Source organism: Salvelinus fontinalis, chromosome 28 (genome assembly GCF_029448725.1).
Source record: "Salvelinus fontinalis isolate EN_2023a chromosome 28, ASM2944872v1, whole genome shotgun sequence".
NCBI lineage: Eukaryota > Metazoa > Chordata > Actinopteri > Salmoniformes > Salmonidae > Salvelinus > Salvelinus fontinalis.
In genome coordinates, this window is record NC_074692.1 from 11,697,903 (window position 1) to 11,724,154 (window position 26,252).

At 44.2% G+C, this 26,252-nt stretch overlaps 1 protein-coding gene across 1 annotated transcript; it reads right to left on the minus strand.

Annotated features, from left to right (window-relative positions):
• Positions 1-799: 799 nt before the first annotated feature.
• On the minus strand, positions 800-25,596 carry LOC129826159 (stromelysin-3-like). Its single transcript, XM_055886541.1, has 8 exons — positions 25,328-25,596; positions 10,009-10,274; positions 7,008-7,151; positions 6,783-6,916; positions 6,386-6,627; positions 6,025-6,229; positions 5,435-5,695; positions 800-3,943 (listed from the first exon to the last, which is right to left on the minus strand). Exons 1-8 carry the CDS (start codon positions 25,439-25,441, stop codon positions 3,825-3,827), a joined length of 1,485 nt encoding a protein of 494 aa, XP_055742516.1. The 5' UTR covers positions 25,442-25,596; the 3' UTR covers positions 800-3,824.
• Positions 25,597-26,252: the final 656 nt, after the last annotated feature.

The following is a 26,252-nucleotide window of genomic DNA, read 5'->3' on the forward strand; positions in this document are numbered from 1 at the left end:
TTTTCTCCTTCGTATTATCTTTTCCCTGGTCTATTGTGTTATATTCTCCTACATTCCTTTCACATTTCCACAAACTTCAAAGTTTTTCATTTCAAATGGTACCAAGAATATGCATATCATTGCTTCAGGGCCTTAGCTACAGGCAGTTAGATTTCAGTATGTCATTTTGGGTGAAAATTGGTTAATGGGATATACCATATTCATATCACACCAAGGGAAAAAAGGCCCCGCCAATCAGAATGAGTTTTTGCCCACAAAAGTTCTTTATTACAGACAGAAATACTCCTCAGCACCCAGCATCCACCACCTCCCCCTCCCTCAGACAATCCCGCAGGTGAAGAAGCCAGATATGGAGGTCCTAGGCTTGCGTGGTTACACGTGGTCTGCGGTTGTGAGGCTGGCTGGACGTACTGCCAAATTCTCTAAAACAACATTGCAGTCAGCATACCAATTGCACGCTCTCTCAAAACTTGAGACATCTGTGCCATTGCACATTTTAGAGGGTACCTGTATAATGATCATGCTGTTTAATCAGCTTCTTGATATGCCACACCTTTCAAGTGGATGGATTGTCTTGGCAAAGCAAAAATGCTCCCTAACAGGGATGTAAACAAATTTGTGCACAACATTTTTGAGAAAGAAGCTTTTTGTGCGTATGGAACATTTCTGGGATCTTTAAGTTCAACTCATGAAACATGAAACATGGGACACTTTACATGTTGCATTTATATTTTTTGTTAAGTATATATTCATCCATCTATCTATTTATCTATCTGATTCATAAAAATGGACAAGGTACTCAAGCTAAAATATTTTATTTGTACCAAAACACAGTACAGAATTCATATATTTGTATTTACATAGTAAATGTGACATTTGAGTAGAAAAACATGTTAATATGTAATTAGAACCGATATAATGGCTCTTTTAATTAAAGGTCAATTATGTCCTGAAATACTTCTGAGCTCTATAGTCAACACTCGAAATGTTAGAAGAGACAGATTAAAAACAAGTTATCTGCCCGGCTGCAGCTATTGGCTGTCAAACACAAAATATCACAAATACATACAAACACAAAATATCACAAATACATACACTACTGGTCAAAAGTTTTAGAACACCTACTCATTCAAGGGTTTTTCTTTATTTTTACTATTTTGTACATGGTAGAATAATAGTGAAGACATCAAAACGATGAAATAACATATATGGAATCATGTAGTAACCAAAAAAGTGTTAAACAAATCAAAATATTTATTTGAGATGTGGGAACTCCTTCAAGACTGTTGGAAAAGAATTCCAGGTGAAGCTGGTTGAGAGAATGCCAAGAGTGTGCAAAGTTGTCATCAAGGCAAAGGGTGGCTATTTGAAGAATCTCAAATATAAAATATATTTTGATTTGTTTAAATGGCTGCAGTCCCGTTAACGGGATCAATATGACAACAGCCAGTCGAAGTGCAGGGCGCCAAATTCAAAAAACAGAAATATCATAATTAAAATTCCTCAGACATTCATGTGTCTTATATCATTTTAAATGTAATCTTGTTGTTAATCCCACCAAAGTGTCCGATTTCAAATAGGCTTTTCAGCGAAAGCACTACAAACGATTATGTTAGGTCACCACAAAACCACAATAACCACAGCCATTTTTTCCAGCGAAAGCAGAATAGAGATAAAATTAATCACTAACCTTTGATTATTTTCATCAGATGACACTCATAGGACTTCATGTTACACAATACATGCATGTTTTGTTTGATTAAGTTCGTATTTATATAAAAAAATCGGAGTTTACATTGAGGCGTTAGATTCCCTAGTTGCAAAAACATCAAGTGACTTTGCATAGCCACATCGTTTCAACAGAAATACTCAACATAAATATAAATGATAATACAAGTAATACACATAGAATTATAGATATACCTCTCCTTAATGCAACCGCTGTGTCAGATTTTTTTTTAAACTTTACGGAAATATAAACCATGCAATAATCTGAGACGGAGCTCAGATGATTAGCCAAATTAGCCACCATGTTGGACTCAACAGAAACCAGAAAATACATGATAAATGTTTCCTTACCTTTGATGAATTCATCAGAATGCAGTCCTAGGAATCCCAGGCCCACAATAAATGCTTGATTTGTTCGTTCATGTCCGTTATTTATGTCAAATTAGCTACTTTCGAATTGTTTACCAAATACCCTAACCAAAGTCTCAAAGCGTGACCACTATAACGTGACGAAATGTCCAAACGTTCCGTTACAGTCAGTAGAAACATGTCAAACGATGTACTGAATCAATCTTTAGAATGTTGTTAACATATATCTTGAATAACGTTCCAACCAGAGAATTAAATCGACTTCAATTGAGAGATGGAACGGAGCTGCCTCTCACGTGAACGCGCGTGTTGAATGCATGGTCACCCCATGGCAGTGGTGAATCATTCCTGTCTCCTTCGAATCCCCTTCAAATTAGAGTCATCAGACTAAGTTCTATTGACTGTTGACATCTAGTGGAAGTCGTAGGAAGTGAAAACCCATCCATATCTCTCTTTATATTCAATAAGAGCTTGGTTGAAAATATGGCACCCCCAGAAAAAATCCAAACAGGATGTGGAACTTCTCAGGTTTTTGCCTGCCATATGAGTTCTGTTAATCTCACAGACTTAATTCAAACAGTTTTAGAAAGTTTAGAGTGTTTTCTATCCAATACTAATAATATGCATATATTAGCAACTGAGACTGACCGTTTACAATGGGCACCTTTCATCCAAGCTACTCAATACTGCCCCTTCTTAACACTTTTTTGGTTACTACATGATTCCATACAGTATGTGCCATTTCATAGTTTTGATGTCTTCACTATTATTCTACAGTGTAGAAAATAGTAAAAATAAAGAAAAACCCTTGAATGAGTAGGTGTTCTAAAACTTTAGACCGGTAGTGTATTTTACAGTAAAGCAGATATATCAGTGTCCTGCACTGACAAACTGCAGTGAACCAAAACGTAACTTATCCGCATGGCTTAGATTCACATAATGCAACACCAAGTTCACCCCATCCCTTTGCACTGACTGAGAGCTCCATGGATGGAACATTATTGAATTAAGTATAGTAATCTTAGAGAGAAATGAAATGTGACGCGATAATGTACTTGATGTCATACATATAAGACTCTGAGTAAGTGTTCATAACATTTGAGAACAAAAGGTGTCCCTGATTGTCAGTGATTAACAGATTTAACACCTTAACTGCAGTGCCTTAGACATATTTCCCTTTAAGAATAAAGCAAACATGTTTATGCTGCAACATCTCTGGAGTAAATTATACATCATAATATAGTTCAAAAGAACCTCCTGCAATTGGTTGGTACTGGACTGTAGATGGCACTGTACTGTCTGCCCATGGTCTTGAACAACGCAACTTCTGACCCTAGAACCGAACCCAGTAACAAATAAATACAAGTACATAGCTGCACATGAAGTCCAAACTCTGAGGAAACATTTGAATTTGTGTTTCCCTGAGAAGAATTAAGCATCTAGTCCATTCAAAGTGTTAAGATCATGATTAAACAAAAACGTATTTGAGGAAGAACACACATTTTTTGGAACTCACTCAAGTAAAGAAATAGTCTCTCTCTAAATAGTTTGTTTCTTCAACATTTGGAAGAAGATGAAGAAGCCTCTGTAGATGCAATGGTCTTGTTCCCAAAAAATGCACAACATTACAACGTTGTATTTGAAGACCATAAGTACGAGGGCATAGTTGGACTAAACTTGGACTTGGGTTTGATCTTGAGACAGCAGCATCACTTAATACTGATTATTCATGCATTTAGGCAACCAAAGAAGTCCATTCCAATATAGCGAGGATACCCCTCTAGTAAATTCATCTCCACAGGATCAAACTTCCAGTACTGCCTCCCTCGGATAAGGTGGGCATAGCCTGTCAATAAATTAAAAAAATCTATTAGCTCCTTACACTCGTGGGAATTGGCCTATAAGGACTGGGCTACATTGAAATGTTTCTTACAGAAAACATATGCATAAACATGGTAGCAATTAAAAGGGAACAGTTTGGAGATTATGGAAAAAATTATTAGACTAAAGGTGAGGACTCAACAGTTCACTTGACACAAGACTGAATCCAAACATTGCCCTGATTTTGATAGATTTTCTGTGCATTTTACATTTACTGTACTATTCGCTGCATTTATTGATAGAGAAATCTGGAAATATTCTGGATACATTCAGTAACATGCTAAGAATATTCCTGAAAATGTGGGGTAGGTGAAATATAAGACCAAAAAATGACAAGGGTTTGGGTGAGAGGACTAATTGGTGTCTCCAAGTGGCTGCACACCTCTCCAAAGTGTGTACAGTTCCCAAGTAATTTCAATGTACTTTTATGACTCAGTCATAAAAGTCTTCAACTTATTTTATCTCTCCTAGCTTTGCCATTGAGGAACTAGAGCAAGCACACTTGTAGTTGTTTTGTTTGGAACACAGCCCTGCATCCCTGCCTTTCCATAATTACTGTTTTTTACGCAATCCAAAAACGGACCATTATGAATTGCCATTTGGGTCAGGTGGGCATCATTTCTAAGTTTGTTCTATTGACAACATGACTAGCTAAGTTATAAAATAGGATCTTACAGGGTAAGTCTTTCACAGGGCAGTTCAGAGAAACAGATAGTAATTTTGGTGATCATAGAATGGAGTCATGACTGCATTCAGATGCGTGGTCCACAGCTCATTTTCTACACAATAGAGAAACACAGAAACACATTCTGTTCTGAACAATTCAGGGTATGACGCCATGTCATCTTGTAACTGTGCATCAAACATAGTGATGTTTGCGCACTCGACATCCCAACTGCCACTTGTCAATATTCCAAAATTCTAAATCTAGTTGCGAGCATGTAAGTTCAGAATTCCAACTGTATATTACATTAGTTTTATGATATGGAAATGTGAAGTGCACATTTGGACTCACTGGTGTCTGGCTTGCTTGTATAACATCAAAGCAGTATTTATTATAATCCTCAACATCTCATCTTTAAAAATACACAGAGCACTCGTAATTTACAGCATTTCTCAGACAACAAACATTTAGCTAAAGTTGCCCAATTAGCAGGAGGGATGGGGGAAACTTCTGTGCTCAAGTTCAGAGCAGCTGTCAGTCAAAACCCATACAGCTCTGTGAAGCAAAGACCCTGGGCTCTGACATCATGTATAGCATGTTACAGTGCAGGCACTGCGTTCCAATTAAGGTGCTTATCCTTGGCCGAATCTGCAATTTTCAACCCGTATACGGGTTCGAGTGAAAAGGACTACTCAATGCAATCCAATAATTATTCCATCATGGAACATTTCAATGTAGGACTCACCTCAAAATGTAAAGCTGATTGGGTGATTCATTCATAAGATATATTACCGTACTGGTCCTTGAAGGCTGCGTCAACATCACTGGGGATGCCGCTCCAGTCCTGCATGTTGCGAGGGTAGACAGAGTGGACGCGGTTCTCCTTGGGGCTGAACCTCCAGTAGCTGCCTGACTTGAAGAAGTAGGTGTTGTAACTGCTGTCCCGGCCCCAGAGCAGGGCTGCCTGGATGTGGGAGACTGACAGGCCGAGCCTGCGCACAGGTTCTGGCCCTGTGATCTGTCTCTCTGCATCAAACACCCAGTAGCTTTGACCTTTGAGAGAGAGAGAGAACTTCATACATTAGATGCCCTTGCTGTGGCCCTGCAAGGATCTGGGCTAAGTTTTCATAGTTTCCATAACTATTGGCTATTCAACACTCTTGTCACTGTTGACATGCCCTACTTAAGGTTGCTGCATTTGGTCTTGGAAGAACACTTTTCTGGGTAACCAAAAAGGGCATAACGCTATAAAGCAGTCATTTTACTGCTTGTCTGTCTACATGTATATTTACCTGTCTGTACTCAACTTGAGGCTTATCTAATCCTATACTCATAAGACATGACTAACCACAGCACAGACAGCCAACATCTCTGACACATACCTTGAAAGAACCAGATACTCCCTGATTGGTCTTCAAAGGCAGCATCAATGCTCTCTGGAATCCCCCTCCAATGGCGGGACGCCAGCGCGGGGTAGCCCGCCTCCAGCCGCCCCTCCCGAATGCGCCACACATAGCTTGATTTAAAGAAAAACAGCTCCCCACGGATCATAGACACAGCATCAAAGTCTGTCTGGCAGACATCAGGCTGGAAACAGAAAGAGGATCAATAGTGCATCTCCATACTGTCATATTATGTGTATTCTTGTGTGGCTAGTTTCTCAGTTGTATTTTATGTCTTATGTTATTATTATTTGCCTGTGTAGCACCTCAAAACATATGAATGGCAAGATGTAACACTCACGATACTACTAATGATCTCATTGGTCTCTGTGGGGATTTGTAGTGGTGGTGATAGTGGAGGTGGGGGCAGGATATGTGGACGATGGCCGTACAGGTATTGGATCCCCAGCTTGTCATCCTCGCTCAACTCCAGGGGATAGGAGAAGCTGTAATAAGGGGACATCACTGCACCCAGTTCCCGTGAGTGCTGCAGGCCCAGAACATGTCCAAACTCATGAGCAGCCACTTGGAGGAGGTCTGTGCCTGCAGTGGATACAGGGAGAGGGTCACACCTACAGGGATACACAGTACAACCACAGAGCTGACAACTACTTCCTGACTGTACTAATTTTACATAGAGCTCTATGTAAATGAACTCTTCATACTTCTTGCATGTTCCCTACCAAGCAAACACTCACCCATGTAGTTGCCAAGGGTCCATGCTTCATCATAGTCAAAATGGATGTCGCCCTCCCTGTGGGTCTTGGGGAAGAAGGCATGAGCTAGAATGCCCCCAGGCCCGTCAAAGGGCAGGTTATCTCCATGCCAGTACCTACAGTAGAGCTCCATATCAGGAAAGTGACTCAGTAACTCAGTAACTTGTAATCGGACATTTGAATACACTTACTCTACCACATGCGTACCTGGTGAAGTCGATGACAATGTCAGCCTTTCCACTGCTGACCTCAGTGAAGGTGAGGGGTGTGACCTCACTCCACACTCTCAGTGCTTCCTGCAGGACACGCCGCACCTTGTCCTCACTCATCTGCCAGGGGAAGCGAACCACTCTGAGGAAGAGATATAGATATAAACATCAGAGACTGTAAACTCCACACACCATCATCTGTAGTCTGTAGAAACACACCATAGACCACCAGCATTGTTACATATCTATAACCTCCCTCTCATCAGTCAATCACGGATAAACAAAAATAAAAAAACTGCCCCGTCGCAGACATCGACGTCTTGCTCCCAGACAAATTAAACAACTTTGCTCGCTTTGAGGATAATACAGTGCCACTGACACAGCCCACTACCAAAACCTGTGGGCTCTCCTCTGTGGCCAAGGTGAGTAAAACATTTAAACGTCTTAACCCTCGCAAGGCTGCCGGCCCAGACGGCTTCCCTAGCCGCGTCCTCAGAGCACGCGCAGACCAGCTGGCTGGTGTGTTTACGGACATATTCAATCAATCCCTATCCCAGTCTGTTGTCCCCACATGCTTCAAGATGGCCACCATTGTTCCTGTTCCCAAGAAAGCTAAGATAACAAAACTAAATGACTATCGCCCCGTTGCACTTACTTCTGTCATCATGAAGTGCTTTCAGAGACTAGTCAAGGATCATATCACCTCCAACCTACCTGATACCCTAGACTCCAATTTGCTTACCGCCCCAATAGGCCCACTGACGATGCAATCGCAATCATACTGCACACTGCCGTATCCCATCTGGACAAGAGGAATACCTATCTAAGAATGCTGTTCATTGACTACAGCTCAGCATTTAACACCATAGTACCCTCCAAACTTGTCATTAAGCTCGAGACCGACCCCGCCCTGTGCAACTGGGTCCTGGACTTTCTGACGGGCCGCCCCCAGGTGGTGAAGGTAGGAAACAACATCTCCACCCCACTGATCCTCAACACTGGGGCCCCACAAGGGTGCGTTCTCAGCCCCCTCCTGTACTCCCTGTTCACCCATGACTGCGTGGTCATGCACGCTTCCAACTCAATCATCAAGTTTGCAGACAACACTACAGAGGTAGGCCTGACTACCAACAACGACGAGACGGCCTACAGGGAGGAGGTGAGGGCCCTCGGAGTGTGGTGTCAGGAAAATAACCTCTCACTCAACATCAACAAAACAAAGGAAATGTTTGTGGACTTCAGGAAACAGCAGAGGGAGCACCCCCCCCCCCCCCCATCCACATTGATGGGACAGTAGTGGCGAAGGTGGAAAGTTTTATGTTCCTCGGCGTACACATCACGGACAAACTGAAATGGTCCACCGACACAGACAGCCTCAGGAGGCTGAAGAAATTTGGCTTGTCATCTAAAACACTCACAAACTTTTACAGATGCACAATCGAGAGCATCCTGTCAGGCTGTATCACCGCCTGGTACGGCAACTGCACCGCCCACAACCGCAAGGCTCTCCAGAGGGTAAAGTGGTCTGCACAACACATCACCGAGGGCAAACTATCTGCCCTCCAGGACACCTACAGCACCCGATGTCACAGGAAGGCCATAAAGATCATCAAGGACAACAACCCGAGCCACTGCCTGTTCACCCCGCTATCATCCAGAAGGCGAGGTCAGCACAGGTGCATCAAAGCTGGGACCGAGAGACTGAAAAACAGCTTCTATCTCAAGGCCATCAGACTGTTAAACAGCCATCGCTAACATAGAGAGGCTGCTGCCAACATACAGACTCAAATCTCTGGCCACTTAAATAAATGTACTTAATAAAGGTATCACTAGTCACTTTAAATAACGGCACTTTAATAATATTTACATATCCTACATTACTCATCTCATATGTATATACTGTATTCTATACCATCTACTGCATCTTGCCTATGCCGCACGGCCATCGCTCATCCATATATTCTTATGTACATGTTCTTATTCATCCCTTTACATTTGTGTGTTAGATTACTTGTTAGATATTACTGCACTGTCGGAACTTGAAGCACAAGCATTTCGCTACACTCGCATTAACATCTGCTAACCATGTGTATGTGACCAATACAATTTGATTTGATATCTAACCATCAAATCAACAGAGAGGTGTGCTGTTACATAGCCCCGCAGGCTCTGTAAGATAATTGTGTATAACAGTCCTCTTCCTTCACCTTTACATGAGCTGTCTCAGGTAAAACCAGGATGACTATTACATTAAAACAAAGAAACTCTTTAGAGAGCTTATGTCAACAATTAAAATCAAATTAGGGAATCATCAAAGAAGTTGATTCATATCAAATGCATGCCTAAGTGGACTATCCAAACTAAAGCCCTTGGCAAACCCAGTGATTCCACTGTCCTGAGCATGAGGGCTCCCAATGTAACACTGCCATGACACCAGCGAGCCTTACTCCTATCCCTGGGCACATTGAGACAAATGTATTGCTCAACTCCAGCAGTCTCATTAGCCCATCATGGCTTGCCCTCTCCTCCTCTCTCTGAGTGGCTCTTTAGATACCATGCATTATGATAAAGAACAGCCACAATGAGAGGAACCAGAGGACACAGACAGAGAGGCAGCATCCAGCTGACAGACAGCCCAGACACTCCATGCCGTGAGTCTCCGAAGGAGGCAAAGAAATAACATCGTAGGTCCCTCCTTTTCAGAGACACACTTTGTTTTTGAGGCAAACGTGATGAGAGTGCACCTCCTGCTTGCCTTGTTGAGTTAGAATATACGAGCTGTGACTCAACATGGGACTTAAAAAATAAACAAATGATGGATAGAGTAACACTGGATTCTGGGCATACTGTACCTTTATAACCAGTTGTACTGGCAACTATCCACCAAAACATGTCATATATAAAAGTATATTTCCTTGGTTGGGTCCAAGTCCATCTCTAAATACATACAAGCCGTTCAACAGTGTGGTTATACTATGATAATAATAATATATCCTTACTTGTAGGTGAGGTCAGTATTCTCCAAGCGCACCCCGAACAGGACAAAGCGTTTCTGCCTGTGTTTCCCCCTGTAGAGGACATCATTCAGCATAGGGTAGTCAGGGACGCCACAGCGGGGGCGGTTAGACACCTCAGTGCTGTTAGTTACCAGGGCTGCTCTTATAGGGTCTCCTCTGACCAAGGCTGTGTCTTTGAGTGTGTCCTGAGGATGGGCGACTCTTCCTCTCTTCTTCAGGTTGTAGAGATCAGACCTCTGGAGCCATCCCTTTGTAAAAGCAGGAACATGAGCAACATTTATTAGAAAAATAATTTTAAAATCATTAGAGAACACCAGATTTGGTAGAAATATGTATCCAAATGCATTACTTTTTATTATAATCCATGCATACATTGACATTGGGGCGGCAGGTAGCCTAGTGGTTAGAGCGTTGGACTAGTAACCGAAAGGTTGAATCCCCGAGCTGACAAGGTAAAAATCTGTCATTCTGCCCCTGAACAAGGTAGTTAACCCACTGTTCCTAGGCCGTCATTGAAAATAAGAATTTGTTCATAACTGACTTGCCTAGTTAAATAAAGGTAAAATAAAAAATAGAAACATTGCCTGAACATGATTGCCTGTAAATATTTCTGAAGGTGGAAGTATGAGAGGTCAAAAATAACAGAAAATATTGTGGGCTTGGAGCTTACTGTACTGTCAGTTATCATTACACATAGGAACTAGTACAGTAAATATCCCCCTGCAGAACCCAGAGGAAATGGTTCTGCTCATTAACTCATACCTCGAGCGTAAATTACAGAAAGGAGAAATTCTGTCAGTGGCACAGTGTCTCGATGGCTTTTTGAAGTTGTACAATTGCAGGCCTTTTACAGCTCCTGCAGCATTGCATTTCAGGAGCCATTGCGGTGTATTCATGATCAAAAAAGGTAGTGTACTGCAGTGTCTTCTAAATGAATGATAGATACCAGATAATCATTCTGTCATTGGGTTAAGATACCATGTTGCTGAAGTGACCACCCTCCTCTGGTAGCTAACTTCTGCTCTGTGAGGAAATCGTGTTGTGGAGTTGTGGGGTGACCGATAGCTGCAAAAATGTGTTGTGCATTTTTGTGGTAAAAATGTGGCACCGGTGTAGATTGATGTACTCTGAAAACATTTAGATATGGAGCCACCACAGATTTGGCCACTGTGGGCGTGGAAGCATTAAAAAAAAAATGGGCACCAACAGCAAAACTTTTTGGGAATTCAGAAGGACTGTTTTAAGATAAAAGCTCCACAATTTGGCACAGAGGAAGATTTATGAACACTGAATACATTTAGCTATGGATCCACCCCAGATTTGACCCCTAGAGGGCATGGCAGCCATTTTACAAAATGGCTACTGTCGGTAATACAATGTTAGAGTTTTGGAGGACTTTATTTTAGATAAACACACCAAGTTTGACACAGAGGTATATTCATGTACCCTGAAACAATTTAGAAACGAAGCCCGCTCAGATTTGGCCTCTGGGGGTCGTGGCAGTCAACTTATGAAATGGCCGCAGATGGTAATACAATTTACATTTCAGAAGGCCTATTTTGAGACTTACACACCAAATTTGGCACAGAGGTAGATTGAGGTGTGCTGAAAAGATTAAGATATGGAGCCATAATCATTTTACTCAAAGGCTGCAGACTGTGCCACTATTTTACAAACCTTGAATCTACAAAAAGTTATCGCCTATACTAAGTCATATTTCTGGTCTATACTTCTTGCTCTGGATATCCTCAAAACCAAAATGTTTAACAGTAACACACAGTATATTACAAAGAGTACAGAAGGAAACGGTCACAACCTGACCATCGAGAGCTTTTATTCTCTATGTTGGTTAGGTTGGGGTGTGATTTAGGGTGGGTCATCTAGGCGTTTTATATGTTGATGTTGGCCTGTTATGATTCCAAATCAGAGGCAGCTGTTTATCGTTGTCTCTGATTGGGGATCATATTTAGGCAGCCATTTCCCCTTTGTGCTTTGTGGGATCTTGTTTATGGATAGTTGCATGTCCAGAACCTCCTGAGACGGTCCACAGCCCGGAACCTCCTGCGACGGTCTGAGGTCCAGAGCCTCCAGCGACAATCTGCGGTCCAAAGCCTCCAGCGGGGGTTCTCAGTTCAGAGCCTCCGGCGACGATCCACGGTCCGGAGCTTCCGGCAACAATTCACGGTCCGGTTCCTCCGGCGACGATCCACGGCCCGGAGCCCTCGGCGACGATCCACAGTCCGGAATATCCGGCGACGCTCCACGGTCCGGTTCCTACAGCGGCGACCTACAGTCCGGTTCCTGCGGCACCCGTGGTCCGGAGCTTCCGGCGACGATCCCCGCACCATAGCCGCCATGGAGGAAGACGTATCTGCGAGCGGAGTGGGTACTTCGCCCTGCATCGGAGCCGCCCCCGACGGTAGATGCCCACCCGGACCCTCCCCTATTGAGTCAGGTTTTGTGGTCGGAGTCCGCACCTTTGGGGGGGGGGGTACTGTCACGCCCTGACCATCGAGAGCTTTTATTCTCTATGTTGGTTAGGTCGGGGTGTGATTTAGGGTGGGTCATCTAGGCGTTTTATATGTCGATGTTGGCCTGTTATGGTTCCCAATCAGAGACAATGATAAACTGGTCCAATCCACGGTCCCAATCGTTGTCTCTGATTGGCGATCATATTTAGGCAGCCATTTCCCCTTTGTGCTTTGTGGGATCTTGTCTATGGATAGTTGCATGTCAGCACTATTATTAGCTTCACGTTTCGTTTGGTATTTTGTTGTTTTTGTTCGGTGTTCATTTAATAAAGGAAAATGTACGCCTACCACGCTGCACCTTGGTCCATTCATAATGACGAGCGTGACAGAAACACACTTTCCGCTTTCAACAACCCGGTCGCATTCCGCTTCGCTCCACAGGTAGTATCGCATTTCATTTCATTTCATTACAGTACAACGGTTTGATTTGTTTGATCTTAGCTAGCTACATAGCCGTCTTTGTATCAAAGATAATTTGTGTAGTTTAGAGCAATTATCTAGGTTAGCTAGCCAGCTATTTTCGTCCTTTTAACGTAACGTAACGTAATCAACACTGCTAGCTAGCCAGCTAGCCACCGAATAGCAGCACTGTAGAAACTATTACATTCAACGGAACAACGGAACGACTTGATTAGTGTAGTGTTAGCTAGCTACATAGTTGTCTTTGCTGTCTTTGTATCTAAGATAACTGTGGAGTCTAGAGTAATTTCGGTTAGCTAGCCAGCTATTTTCGTCCGCCGCGCTGCCATTTTCCTACCTAGTCAACACTGCTAGTCAACACTGCTAACACTGCTAACACTGCTAGCTAGCCAACTTCTACCGAATAGCACCACTGTAGAAACTATTACATTACAACGGTACGATTTGATTAGTGTAGTGTTAGCTAGCTAGTGTTAGCTAGCTACATAGTTGTCTTTGCTGTCCTTGTATCTAAGACAATTGCGTAGTTTAGACTAATTATCTAGCCAGTTACCGAGGTCACCTAGCCAGCTACACTTTCAAACAAAGTCAACAACGCAGCCACTGCTAGCTAGCCTACCTCAGCAGTACTGTATCATTTTAATCATTTTAGTCAATAAGATTTTTGCAACGTAAGCTTAACTTTCTGAACATTCGAGACGTGTAGTCCACTTGTCATTCCAATCTCCTTTGCATTAGCGTAGCCTCTTCTGTAGCCGGTCAACTATGTGTCTGTCTATCCCTGTCCTCTCCTCTCTGCACAGACCATACAAACGCTTCACACCGCGTGGCCGCGGCCACCCTAACCTGGTGGTCCCAGCGCGCACGACCCACGTGGAGTTCCAGGTCTCCGGCAGCCTCTGGAACTGCCAATCTGCGGCCAACAAGGCAGAGTTCATCTCAGCCTATGCTTCCCTCCAGTCCCTCGACTTCTTGGCACTGACGGAAACATGGATCACCACAGATAACACTGCTACTCCTACTGCTCTCTCTTCGTCTGCCCACGTGTTCTCGCACACCCCGAGAGCTTCTGGTCAGCGGGGTGGTGGCACCGGGATCCTCATCTCTCCCAAGTGGTCATTCTCTCTTTCTCCCCTTACCCATCTGTCTATCGCCTCCTTTGAATTCCATGCTGTCACAGTTACCAGCCCTTTCAAGCTTAACATCCTTATCATTTATCGCCCTCCAGGTTCCCTCGGAGAGTTCATCAATGAGCTTGATGCCTTGATAAGCTCCTTTCCTGAGGACGGCTCACCTCTCACAGTTCTGGGTGACTTTAACCTCCCCACGTCTACCTTTGACTCATTCCTCTCTGCCTCCTTCTTTCCACTCCTCTCCTCTTTTGACCTCACCCTCTCACCTTCCCCCCCTACTCACAAGGCAGGCAATACACTTGACCTCATCTTTACTAGATGCTGTTCTTCCACTAACCTCATTGCAACTCCCCTCCAAGTCTCCGACCACTACCTTGTATCCTTTTCCCTCTCGCTCTCATCCAACACTTCCCACACTGCCCCTACTCGGATGGTATCGCGCCGTCCCAACCTTCGCTCTCTCTCCCCCGCTACTCTCTCCTCTTCCATCCTATTATCTCTTCCCTCTGCTCAAACCTTCTCCAACCTATCTCCTGATTCTGCCTCCTCAACCCTCCTCTCCTCCCTTTCTGCATCCTTTGACTCTCTATGTCCCCTATCCTCCAGGCCGGCTCGGTCCTCCCCTCCCGCTCCGTGGCTCGACGACTCATTGCGAGCTCACAGAACAGGGCTCCGGGCAGCCGAGCGGAAATGGAGGAAAACTCGCCTCCCTGCGGACCTGGCATCCTTTCACTCCCTCCTCTCTACATTTTCCTCTTCTGTCTCTGCTGCTAAAGCCACTTTCTACCACTCTAAATTCCAAGCATCTGCCTCTAACCCTAGGAAGCTCTTTGCCACCTTCTCCTCCCTCCTGAATCCCCCCCCCCCCCTCCTCCCTCTCTGCAGATGACTTCGTCAACCATTTTGAAAAGAAGGTCGACGACATCCGATCCTCGTTTGCTAAGTCAAACGACACTGCTGGTTCTGCTCACACTGCCCTACCCTGTGCTCTGACCTCTTTCTCCCCTCTCTCTCCAGATGAAATCTCGCGTCTTGTGACGGCCGGCCGCCCAACAACCTGCCCGCTTGACCCTATCCCCTCCTCTCTTCTCCAGACCATTTCCGGAGACCTTCTCCCTTACCTCACCTCGCTCATCAACTCATCCTTGACCGCTGGCTACGTCCCTTCCGTCTTCAAGAGAGCGAGAGTTGCACCCCTTCTGAAAAAACCTACACTCGATCCCTCCGATGTCAACAACTACAGACCAGTATCCCTTCTTTCTTTTCTCTCCAAAACTCTTGAACGTGCCGTCCTTGGCCAGCTCTCCTGCTATCTCTCTCAGAATGACCTTCTTGATCCAAATCAGTCAGGTTTCAAGACTAGTCATTCAACTGAGACTGCTCTTCTCTGTATCACGGAGGCGCTCCGCCCTGCTAAAGCTAACTCTCTCTCCTCTGCTCTCATCCTTCTAGACCTATCGGCTGCCTTCGATACTGTGAACCATCAGATCCTCCTCTCCACCCTCTCCGAGTTGGGCATCTCCGGCGCAGCCCACGCTTGGATTGCGTCCTACCTGACAGGTCGCTCCTACCAGGTGGCGTGGCGAGAATCTGTCTCCTCACCACGTGCTCTCACCACTGGTGTCCCCCAGGGCTCTGTTCTAGGCCCTCTCCTATTCTCGCTATACACCAAGTCACTTGGCTCTGTCATAACCTCACATGGTCTCTCCTATCACTGCTATGCAGACGACACACAATTAATCTTCTCCTTTCCCCCTTCTGATGACCAGGTGGCGAATCGCATCTCTGCATGTCTAGCAGACATATCAGTGTGGATGACGGATCACCACCTCAAGCTGAACCTCGGCAAGACGGAGCTGCTCTTCCTCCCGGGGAAGGACTGCCCGTTCCATGATCTCGCCATCACGGTTGACAACTCCATTGTGTCCTCCTCCCAGAGCGCTAAGAACCTTGGCGTGATCCTGGACAACACCCTGTCGTTCTCAACTAACATCAAGGCGGTGGCCCGTTCCTGTAGGTTCATGCTCTACAACATCCGCAGAGTACGACCCTGCCTCACACAGGAAGCGGCGCAGGTCCTAATCCAGGCACTTGTCATCTCCCGTCTGGATTACTGCAACTCGCTGTTGGCTGGGCTCCCTGCCTGTGCCATTAAACCCCTACAACTCATCCAGAACGCCGCAGCCCGTCTGGTGTTCAACCTTCCCAAGTTCTCCCACGTCACCCCGCTCCTCCGCTCTCTCCAGTGGCTTCCAGTTGAAGCTCGCATCCGCTACAAGACCATGGTGCTTGCCTACGGAGCTGTGAGGGGAACGGCACCTCAGTACCTTCAGGCTCTGATCAGGCCCTACACCCAAACAAGGGCACTGCGTTCATCCACCTCTGGCCTGCTCGCCTCCCTACCACTGAGGAAGTACAGTTCCCGCTCAGCCCAGTCAAAACTGTTCGCTGCTCTGGCACCCCAATGGTGGAACAAACTCCCTCACGACGCCAGGACAGCGGAGTCAATCACCACCTTCCGGAGACACCTGAAACCCCACCTCTTCAAGGAATACTTAGGATAGGATAAAGTAATCCTTCTGACCCCCCCCCCCCCCCTAAAAGATTTAGATGCACTATTGCTGTTCCACTGGATATCTTAAGGTGAATGCACCAATTTGTAAGTCGCTCTGGATAAGAGCGTCTGCTAAATGACTTAAATGTAAAATGTAAATGTAAACACAGCAGTCATGTAGGTCAATATTTTTTAATTAGTGTAGCGGAGATGAGGTAGAATGCGTGAGGTACTGAATTCAAGGCCAAGCACAGAATATTTATTTTGGTTCTGACGTTTGGTTCTGGAGGTGGAGACTGGGGTTCACATCCTACCAGGTACATAAGCATGTAAACAAATGTCTACTAAAGCTACTTTGCAATGCCCATATCAGAAGCAAATTCAGATGGCTACCTTGTCCCCCTTGGGCCAAATCTGTTGTGGCTCCATGTATATATCTTGACAGGGTACATAAATCTACCTCTGTGACAAATTTAGTGTGTTTACAAAAGAAACTGTTTAGAGTTGTAACATTGTAGTACCGACAGTGGCCATTTTATAAGATGGCCACCACGGCCCACAAGGGCCAAATCTGTGGTGGTTCCATATCTTAATCTTTTCAGGCTACACAAATCTACCTCTGTGTCAAATGTGGTGTGCTTGCCTCAATATAGTCCTTCTGAATATTAAAATAGTATTACTCTATGCGGCCATTTAGAAAAATGGCTGCCATGCCCCGCATGGGCCAAATCTGGGGTGGCTACATATCTTTTTTATTTTTATTTTATTTAACCTTTATTTAACCAGGTAGGCAAATTGAGAACACGTTCTCATTTACAATTGCGACCTGGCCAAGATAAAGCAAAGCAGTTCGACACATACAACAACACATAGTTACACATGGAGTAAAAACAAACATATAGTCAATAATACAGTGAAAAAAAAAATAAGTCTATATACAATGTGAGCAAGTGAGGTGAAATAAGGGAGGTGAAGGCAAACAGATATATGTATAAATAAATAAAAATATAAAAAGGCCATGGAGGCGAAGTGAGTACAACACAGCAAGTAAAATAAAAACAAAAAAAAAAAACACTGGAATGGTTGGTTTGCATTGGAAGAAAGTGCAAAGTAGAGACAGAAATAATGGGGTGCAAAGGAGCAAAATAAATTAATAAATAAATACAGTAGGTAAAGAGGTAGTTGTTTGGGCTAAATTGTAGATGGGTTATGTACAGGTGCAGTAATCTATGAGCTGCTCTGACAGCTGGTGCTTAAAGCTAGTGAGGGAGATAGGTGTTTCCAGTTTCAGAGATTTTTGTAGTTCGTTCCAGTCATTGGCAGCAGAGAACTGGAAGGAGAGGCGTCCAAAGGAAGAATTGGTTTTGGGGGTGACTAGAGAGATATACCTGCTGGAGCGCGTGCTACAGGTAGGTGCTGCTATGGTGACCAGCGAGCTGAGATAAGGGGGGACTTTACCTAGCAGGGTCTTGTAGATGACCTGGAACCAGTGGGTTTGGCGACGAGTATGAAGCGAGGGCCAGCCAACGAGAGTGTACAGGTCGCAGTGGTGGGTAGTATATGGGGCTTTGGTGACAAAACGGATGGCACTGTGATAGACTGCATCCAATTTATTGAGTAGGGTTTTGGAGGCTATTTTGTAAATGACATCACCGAAGTCGAGGATTGGTAGGATGGTCAGTTTTACAAGGGTATGTTTGGCAGCATGAGTAAAGGATGCTTTGTTGCGGAATAGGAAGCCAATTCTAGATTTGACTTTGGATTGGAGATGTTTGATGTGGGTCTGGAAGGAGAGTTTACAGTCTAACCAGACACCTAGGTATTTGTAGTTGTCCACATATTCTAAGTCAGAGCCGTCCAAAGTAGTGATGTTGGACAGGCGGGCAGGAGCAGGCAGCGATCGGTTGAAGAGCATGCATTTGGTTTTACTTGTATTTAAGAGCAGTTGGAGGCCACGGAAGGAGAGTTGTATGGCATTGAAGCTCGCCTGGAGGGTTGTTAACACAGTGTCAAAAGAAGGGCCAGAAGTATACAGTATAGTGTCGTCTGCGTAGAGGTGGATCAGAGAATCACCAGCAGCAAGAGCGACATCATTGATGTAAACAGAGAAGAGAGTAGGTCCAAGAATTGAACCCTGTGGCACCCCCATAGAGACTGCCAGAGGCCCGGACAACAGGCCCTCCGATTTGACACACTGAACTCTATCAGAGAAGTAGTTGGTGAACCAGGCGAGGCAATCATTAGAGAAACCAAGGCTGTCGAGTCTGCCAATGAGGATGTGGTGATTGACAGAGTCAAAAGCCTTGGCCAGGTCAATGAATACGGCTGCACAGTATTGTTTCCTATCGATGGCGGTTACGATATCGTTTATGACCTTGAGCGTGGCTGAGGTGCACCCATGACCAGCTCTGAAACCAGATTGCATAGCGGAGAAGGTGTGGTGTGATTCGAAATGGTCGGTAATCTGTTTGTTGACTTGGCTTTCGAAGACCTTAGAAAGGCAGGATAGGATAGATATAGGTCTGTAGCAGTTAGGGTCAAGGGTGTCCCCCCCTTTGAAGAGGGGGATAACCGCAGCTGCTTTCCAATCTTTGGGGATCTCAGACGACACGAAAGAGAGGTTGAAGAGGCTAGTAATAGGGGTGGCAACAATTTCAGCAGATAGTTTTAGAAAAAAAGGGTCCAGATTATCTAGCCCGGCTGATTTGTAAGGGTCCAGATTTTGCAGCTCATTAAGAACATCAGCTGTCTGTATTTGGGAGAAAGAGAAATGGGGAAGGCTTGGGCGAGTAGCAGAGGGGAGGGCAGTGCTGTTGTCCGGGGTAGGGGTAGCCAGGTGGAAAGCATGGCCAGCCGTAGAAAAATGCTTATTGAAATTCTCAATTATAGTGGATTTGTCGGTGGTGACAGTGTTTCCTATCTTCAGAGCGGTTGGAAGCTGGGAGGAGGTGTTCTTATTCTCCATGGACTTTACGGTGTCCCAGAACTTTTTTGAATTTGTGTTGCAGGAAGCAAATTTCTGCTTGAAAAAGCTAGCCTTGGCTGTTCTAACTGCCTGTGTATATTGGTTTCTGGCTTCCCTGAAAAGTTGCATATCACGGGGGCTGTTCGATGCTAATGCAGAACGCCATAGGATGTTTTTCTGTTGGTTAAGGGCAGTCAGGTCAGGAGAGAACCAAGGGCTATATCTGTTCCTGGTTCTAAATCTCTTGAATGGGGCATGCTTATTCAAGATGGTGAGGAAGGCATTTTTTAAAAATTACCAGGCATCCTCTACTGACGGGATGAGATCAATATCCTTCCAGGATACCCCGGCCAGGTCGATTAGGAAGGCCTGCTCGCTGAAGTGTTTCAGGGAGCGTTTGACAGTGATGAGTGGAGGTCGTTTGACCGCTGACCCATTACGGATGCAGGCAATGAGACAGTGATCGCTGAGATCTTGGTTGAAAACAGCAGAGGTGTATTTGGAGGGCAAGTTTGTTAGGATGATATCTATGAGGGTACCCGTGTTTACGGAATTGGGGTGGTACCTGGTAGGTTCATTGATAATTTGTGTGAGATTGAGGGCATCAAGCTTAGATTGTAGGGTGGCTGGGGTGTTGAGCATGTTCAAATTTAGGTCGCCTAGCAGCACGAGCTCTGAAGATAGATGGGGGGCAATCAGTTCACATATAGTGTCCAGAGCACAGCTGGGGGCAGAGGGTGGTCTATAGCAGGCGGCAACGGTGAGAGACTTGTTTTTAGAGAGGTGGATTTTTAAAAGTAGAAGTTCAAATTGTTTGGGAACAGACCTGGATAGTATAACAGAACTCTGCAGGCAGTCTTTGCAGTAGATTGCAACACCGCCCCCTTTGGCCGTTCTATCTTGTCTGAAAATATTGTAATTGGGGATAAAAATGTCTGAATTTTTGGTGGTCTTTCTAAGCCAGGATTCAGACACGGCTAAAACATCCGGGTTGGTAGAGTGTGCTAAAGCAGTGAACAAAACAAACTTAGGGAGGAGGCTTCTAATGTTAACATGCATGAAGCCAAGGCTATTACGGTTACAGAAGTCATCAAAAGAGAGCGCCTGGGGAATAGGAGTGGAGCCAGGTACTGCAGGGCCTGGATTCACCTCTACGTCACCAGAGGAACAGAGGAGAAGTACGATAAGGGTACGGCTAAAAGCTATGAGAATTGGTCGCCTAGAGCTACTAGAGCAGAGAGTAAAAGGAAGTTTCTGGGGGCGATAAAATAGTTTAAAGGAATAATGTACAGACAAAGGTATGGTAGGATGTGAATACAGTGGAGGTAAACCTAGGTATTGAGTGATGATGAGAGAGATCTTGTCTCTAGAAACATCATTGAAACCAGGTGATGTCATCGCATATGTGGGTGGTGGAACTGAGAGGTTGGATGTGGTATAGAGAGCAGGGCTAGAATCTCTACAGTGAAATAAGCCAATAAACACTAACCAGAAAAGCAATGGACAAGGCATATTTACATTAAGGAGAGGCATGCTTAATCGAGTGATCAATAAGGGTCCAGTGAGTAGAGGTTGGTTGGGGTCGTGGCGATCCAGACAGCTGGCCGGGTATATGTCTATCGGTAGCAGCATAGGATGGAGGTCTGATTGTATGTACCTCGTGCGTTTCCGTCGGTAGGTTCCGTGTAGTGGGGTTTTGTTCAGATAGCAGCCGATAAGACAGCTAACGATTAGCGGGCCTCAGATGAGCGTTCAGGTAACGTCGGGACGGAGGTGCCGGTTGGATAAATCCCTCGGGCAGATAACGTCGGCAGTCAGTCGTGAAGGCCCGGTGGGGTTCCGTATCTGCAGCAGCAACAAAAGAAACGGGTCCGGATGGTGATGGAACTCCTCAGCTGGCTAGCTCCAGCATGATTTGAGTTTGCTCCGGGGTCGACGTAAGCCAATAGTCACACGGTATGCAGCTAGCTAGCTGCGAAATCAAGGTGCAAGTGTCCAGAGCCTGCGGTTGGAATCCGGGGAAACTGAGAGAAAAAAAAGTCCCGGAATGCTCCGGTCCGAGTCGCGTTGCACAAAAGTGCAGGTAGATTATCGAGCTAAAGGAATAGCTGATGACCGCAAAACGTGGGCAGCTGAAACACCAACGCTAGCCAGCAAACCGGCTAATTTCGGGGCAGCTACAGATTAGCTTCTGGCTAGCTATCGGAGTAGCTTCTGGTTAGCTTTCAGGCTAGCTTCTGAATTAGCCCCTGGCTATCTTCCACGATGGATTTTCAGATTGAGGTAAATAATACTCATTGTAATTGGTGAAGCGGGTTGCAGGAAAGCTTTTGCAGGAAAGCTTTTGTAGTTGAGTTCTTGGATAATAAAATAAATTAAAGATATGTGAAGAAAAGGTGTAAATATATATATATACAGGACACGACACGACAATACGGAAAAAGACGTCTGAACTGCTAAGCCACCTTGGAACACGAATCTAAATATTTTCAGGGTCTATAAATCTACCTATGTGCCAAATTTAGTGCTTTTATCACAAAATGTGCTTAGCTGCCCCACTATAATGGGAACAATGTCCAGAAGGATTTGTGGAATGTGCTCCAGACCTCAAAACGAGAGGGCCTTACCCTGAGTTATGTGCCCCTAAACAAGGGGAGGAACACTATGCAGAACTCTCAGTCTTTCACCTGCATTTCACTTTGTAGAGTTTTTAAACTGGAATTCAACTCAATATATGGATGTTAGGGTTGCTCTCTAATCTAGTTTGGCGATAAGAAGATATATATACCCTACAGCATGAGAAAGGAAGTGTGGGCTATCTACAGTACGTTGTAAATCATGGCTAACAGGCAGTAGAAGTGTGCACTCAACATGTTTCAAAGAGAGAAATGAGAAAAGAAATGAGTGTTGTTGACAAGTTATTCCCCCTCATCAATCAAATGAACCAGTCTAGCCCCTGAGGTGAGAGAAAGCACAGCTCCTCCCCTCAGATTCCCAACAGGGTAAAGGTAAAAGTTCACGTCCATGGTGTCACGGGTTGAACCGGAAACTTTAACTGTCCTCATTTTGCATGCCTTTGTTGACATTTACAGCATGTATTGTATATGATGTTCTGTGTGTATACCCATTGCGCGTACAGGCTGGACACATATGTAATTATGTACATATGTAGTGTATACCCAGTACACAGTGGTGTTGTGCTTCCACTGCTTTGGCTGCCACTTAGTCAGTCCATCATCTTCTGTTCTGCTGACTATGCAAATAGCCCATTTTTAAAGTAGTACACCCCGAAAGTGGGCATCTAGGTGATTCAGGCTGTTTTATCATTGTGTCTGTGAACCAACGGGTTTTGAGAGGGGGATTCATTACATGTATGGACACATCTAGCTTCTGGTAACAGTGATGACAAGATCTCTGAGCCAATGCAGTGGAGGGGATCTGGCAGAGTGATATTCAAAGAGCACAACTCAACATGTCTGTACAAGGCACCTCTGAAAAGTTTCTCCATCTATACTAAAGCCCTGACATTATAACATGTGGACATTCTGTCAGATCTCACTATGTCTTGTAAAAACTTAGAAGGAGGATACTAAAACTCGTTCCTATTAGAACAATACTAGAGGATATCTTCTGCAAACTGAGCAACTTGGTAAGCATTCTGGAGTGAATCTGGAGTGAATCCAGTTATGAAGAGAGAAGCTGGTCTTCTTGAGTGAATGTTTACATGAGAAATCAGATGTGGTCTGGATTTGGAGAGTGCATATATACAACTGAGTAAATAAAGACAAACTATTTCACTATAACAGGAAGGAGGATTAAACTCATGAGGTGAGAGATAGATGCACCACTATCAATACATTCATTGGTATCTGCCTCCTTATCCTCCTTAATCGAATACATCAGCCACAATCAGTAACACCAGGCAATGGAAGATATATTACAAATCCGCTGGGTACTTACTGTGCTCTCTTATCTTTCCTGGCAAACAAACTTCCTCGTGCTGAGCTGAGAATCAAGAAGATGATGCCACTCTCACCTTGCATGAACTGATCGTATTAATTTTCTCGGTTTTTATGGTCCTCAGGAACCCTCCCTCTTGAAAGGTGATTGGTTTCTGTAAAGCATCTGCAAAACAGAGGAGGGTTCCTGAGGACCATAAAAACCGAGAAAATGAATACGATCAGTTCATTTTCAAAGCGTTCTAACTTTTCATTCCATTGGAGCCTTCCAGTGATGTGGAGCTGCTGTAGCCTAATTCAACAGGTGGATGCTATTTAACTGAGGCTAGTAATCTCTCTGGTCTCACTGTGTCAGTTTGGCCAGAGGACAGAACTAATGGAGCAAAACAAGACGAAAAACCAAGGGACATGCGTTTTATTCACAAAGAGATATCCAAACAGTGAGCCCTTCGTGTTCCCTTCCCTCCATTTTCCCTGAGAGAGCAAACAGGCACTGTGTTTCCTGACCCAGATGCCACATACAGAGAAACTTGTCTGTGCTTGTTTAATCACCCACTCTTTTGTCAACAATGGGAAACAAATTGACAAGACTACAGATTTTCAGTTCAGTTACCAACTAGACATCAACTTCATTTCATTGAAATGACGTGGAACCAACATTGATTCAAACAGTGTGTTACCAGTGGGATAACATTGAATTACAATTTGTATGTGTTGCCATCGCAGGTGCAAGTCATTTCAGTAAAAGGAAGAGTAGAAACTAAACTAACATCTTTTCCTCCATTCCATTGAGGAGACGTTTACCATACTTCGTCCTTTATACAGTAGGTTTACAGTAGGCTACCTCAAAATAAAAATCTTCAGTTTTCATCTTAACGTCCCTGATAATCTCTGTAATTGAGGCAGTAGGCTAATATTTATCAGCAATATCTCTTTATCCTCTCATTCATGGGGTTGTTGACAAAATGTATTTGTAGCCCAGTTGTTATAATTTCCTGCCTTGCAGAGACAAGAACTCAATTACTTTCTCTATTGATCACATGCCCACACCCTGCAGGACTTTCAGTTGTGCCATGGTAGCCAAGGTTGAAAATAAAAGCCTTCTTGATGTCAGTGTCAATGCTAAATGAAACATTTCTTAGACTTAGTCCCATCATGGGATGGTTATGTATTCGACTGAGACATCTTTTTGATTAGGATTAATGATGCCGTGTTTAAATCTTGTTGTGATTTACTCCTGTCATGTATTGGTCATCATTGAAAGATATGACACTTTGTCCACTGGGCAGGCGCATCATCTTAACACTAAGTATTGACATAGAACCCTTCTAATAATATTGAACAATACATCTACAAGATTCGTTTTTTTGTTTGTTTGCCAGATTGGTTTTAAACATTTAGCAGATTGGTATCTGTCAACCAGGGCTCAGCACAATCATAACTGCAAGCAAACTGTAGTGTGGGTATAGCACACTGACCATTCAAAAAAAGAAAAAAAAATGATTTTCCCCCACTGCAGTGAAAATCTGAACTGGAAAACTGGGAATGACAACTAAGCAAACTTTTCTGCACTCTCGTGTGTGCGTGATTTGAAATAGCAGGTGAATTTGAAATGCACGGATAATGGTTGACTTGCATTACCGATGAAACTTCCAGTAATTACTATCAAGTTAATTTTGTCTGTTGAGAGATATTATCAAACAAAGAAAATGTATAAAACTCAAGTATACTGCACTCACCGGCGCCGCTTGGTACCTGCTTCTTTCTGGCACTGGCGAACAATGCATGCTTCGGAGGCACTGCAGCGTAAAGACGCAGGATAGAAGGATAGAAGTCAGCATCATCATCATCATCTTCTTCTGGACCCGTGGACGCAGATTGCACCGGCAGTAATCTTCTCTGCTCTCTCTAATGCCAAAGAGTGACTGCGCAGCGTCTTGGGGACTCTTATATAGGTTCTGATTCTTTGTTCTCTTTCTTCAAATACAAATTTTATAGCCTCAAGCGATACCACCCGCTACCACGTGACATTTAACCCATTTTGTGCTGCGCTAACGTTGATTCAAAACATGTGATCTACCTGCAATAACCAGAATAGGAAACGAATGCATGTGGTCTTTTGGAAAAACAACTTATGTGTAACTCAAATGTAATTTATTCTTCATCAATAAATATTTTTTAAATGCTATTGAAGTTTGTTGTTTATATTTGGTTCGATATTCATTGGCCAAGGTTTAGCTATTCGCGCAGGCAACTGATAATGGCACATATAGGCTACACACATTTCGTTTGCAGCAAGCTGTGTAATTGTTTCCATATAACATATAACCATTTGTGTTTTTGATGTGAAAATAATGCGTCACAACAACCCTCTTTACCCAAACCTTGTCCTAGGACTGGTGCCCATCTCCAAGTGGGCACCAGTCCCACCAGCCACAAAAAAGCTGCTTCACCCGCAGCAAGGCATTCCCTGAAACTCCATTTAAGTTAATTTCAGTAATTGTTATCATTAAATAACAGGATTCAGGAATTGAACATTGCCAGTCTATTTAATTACTGACAGACGTTACGTTTGGTACAGGGAAAAGGCCGTAATATATCCCGTTTGCCTGAAAGAGAATCACAACCCACAAACCACAGAAAGATATTATAGAGGTGTGTGTG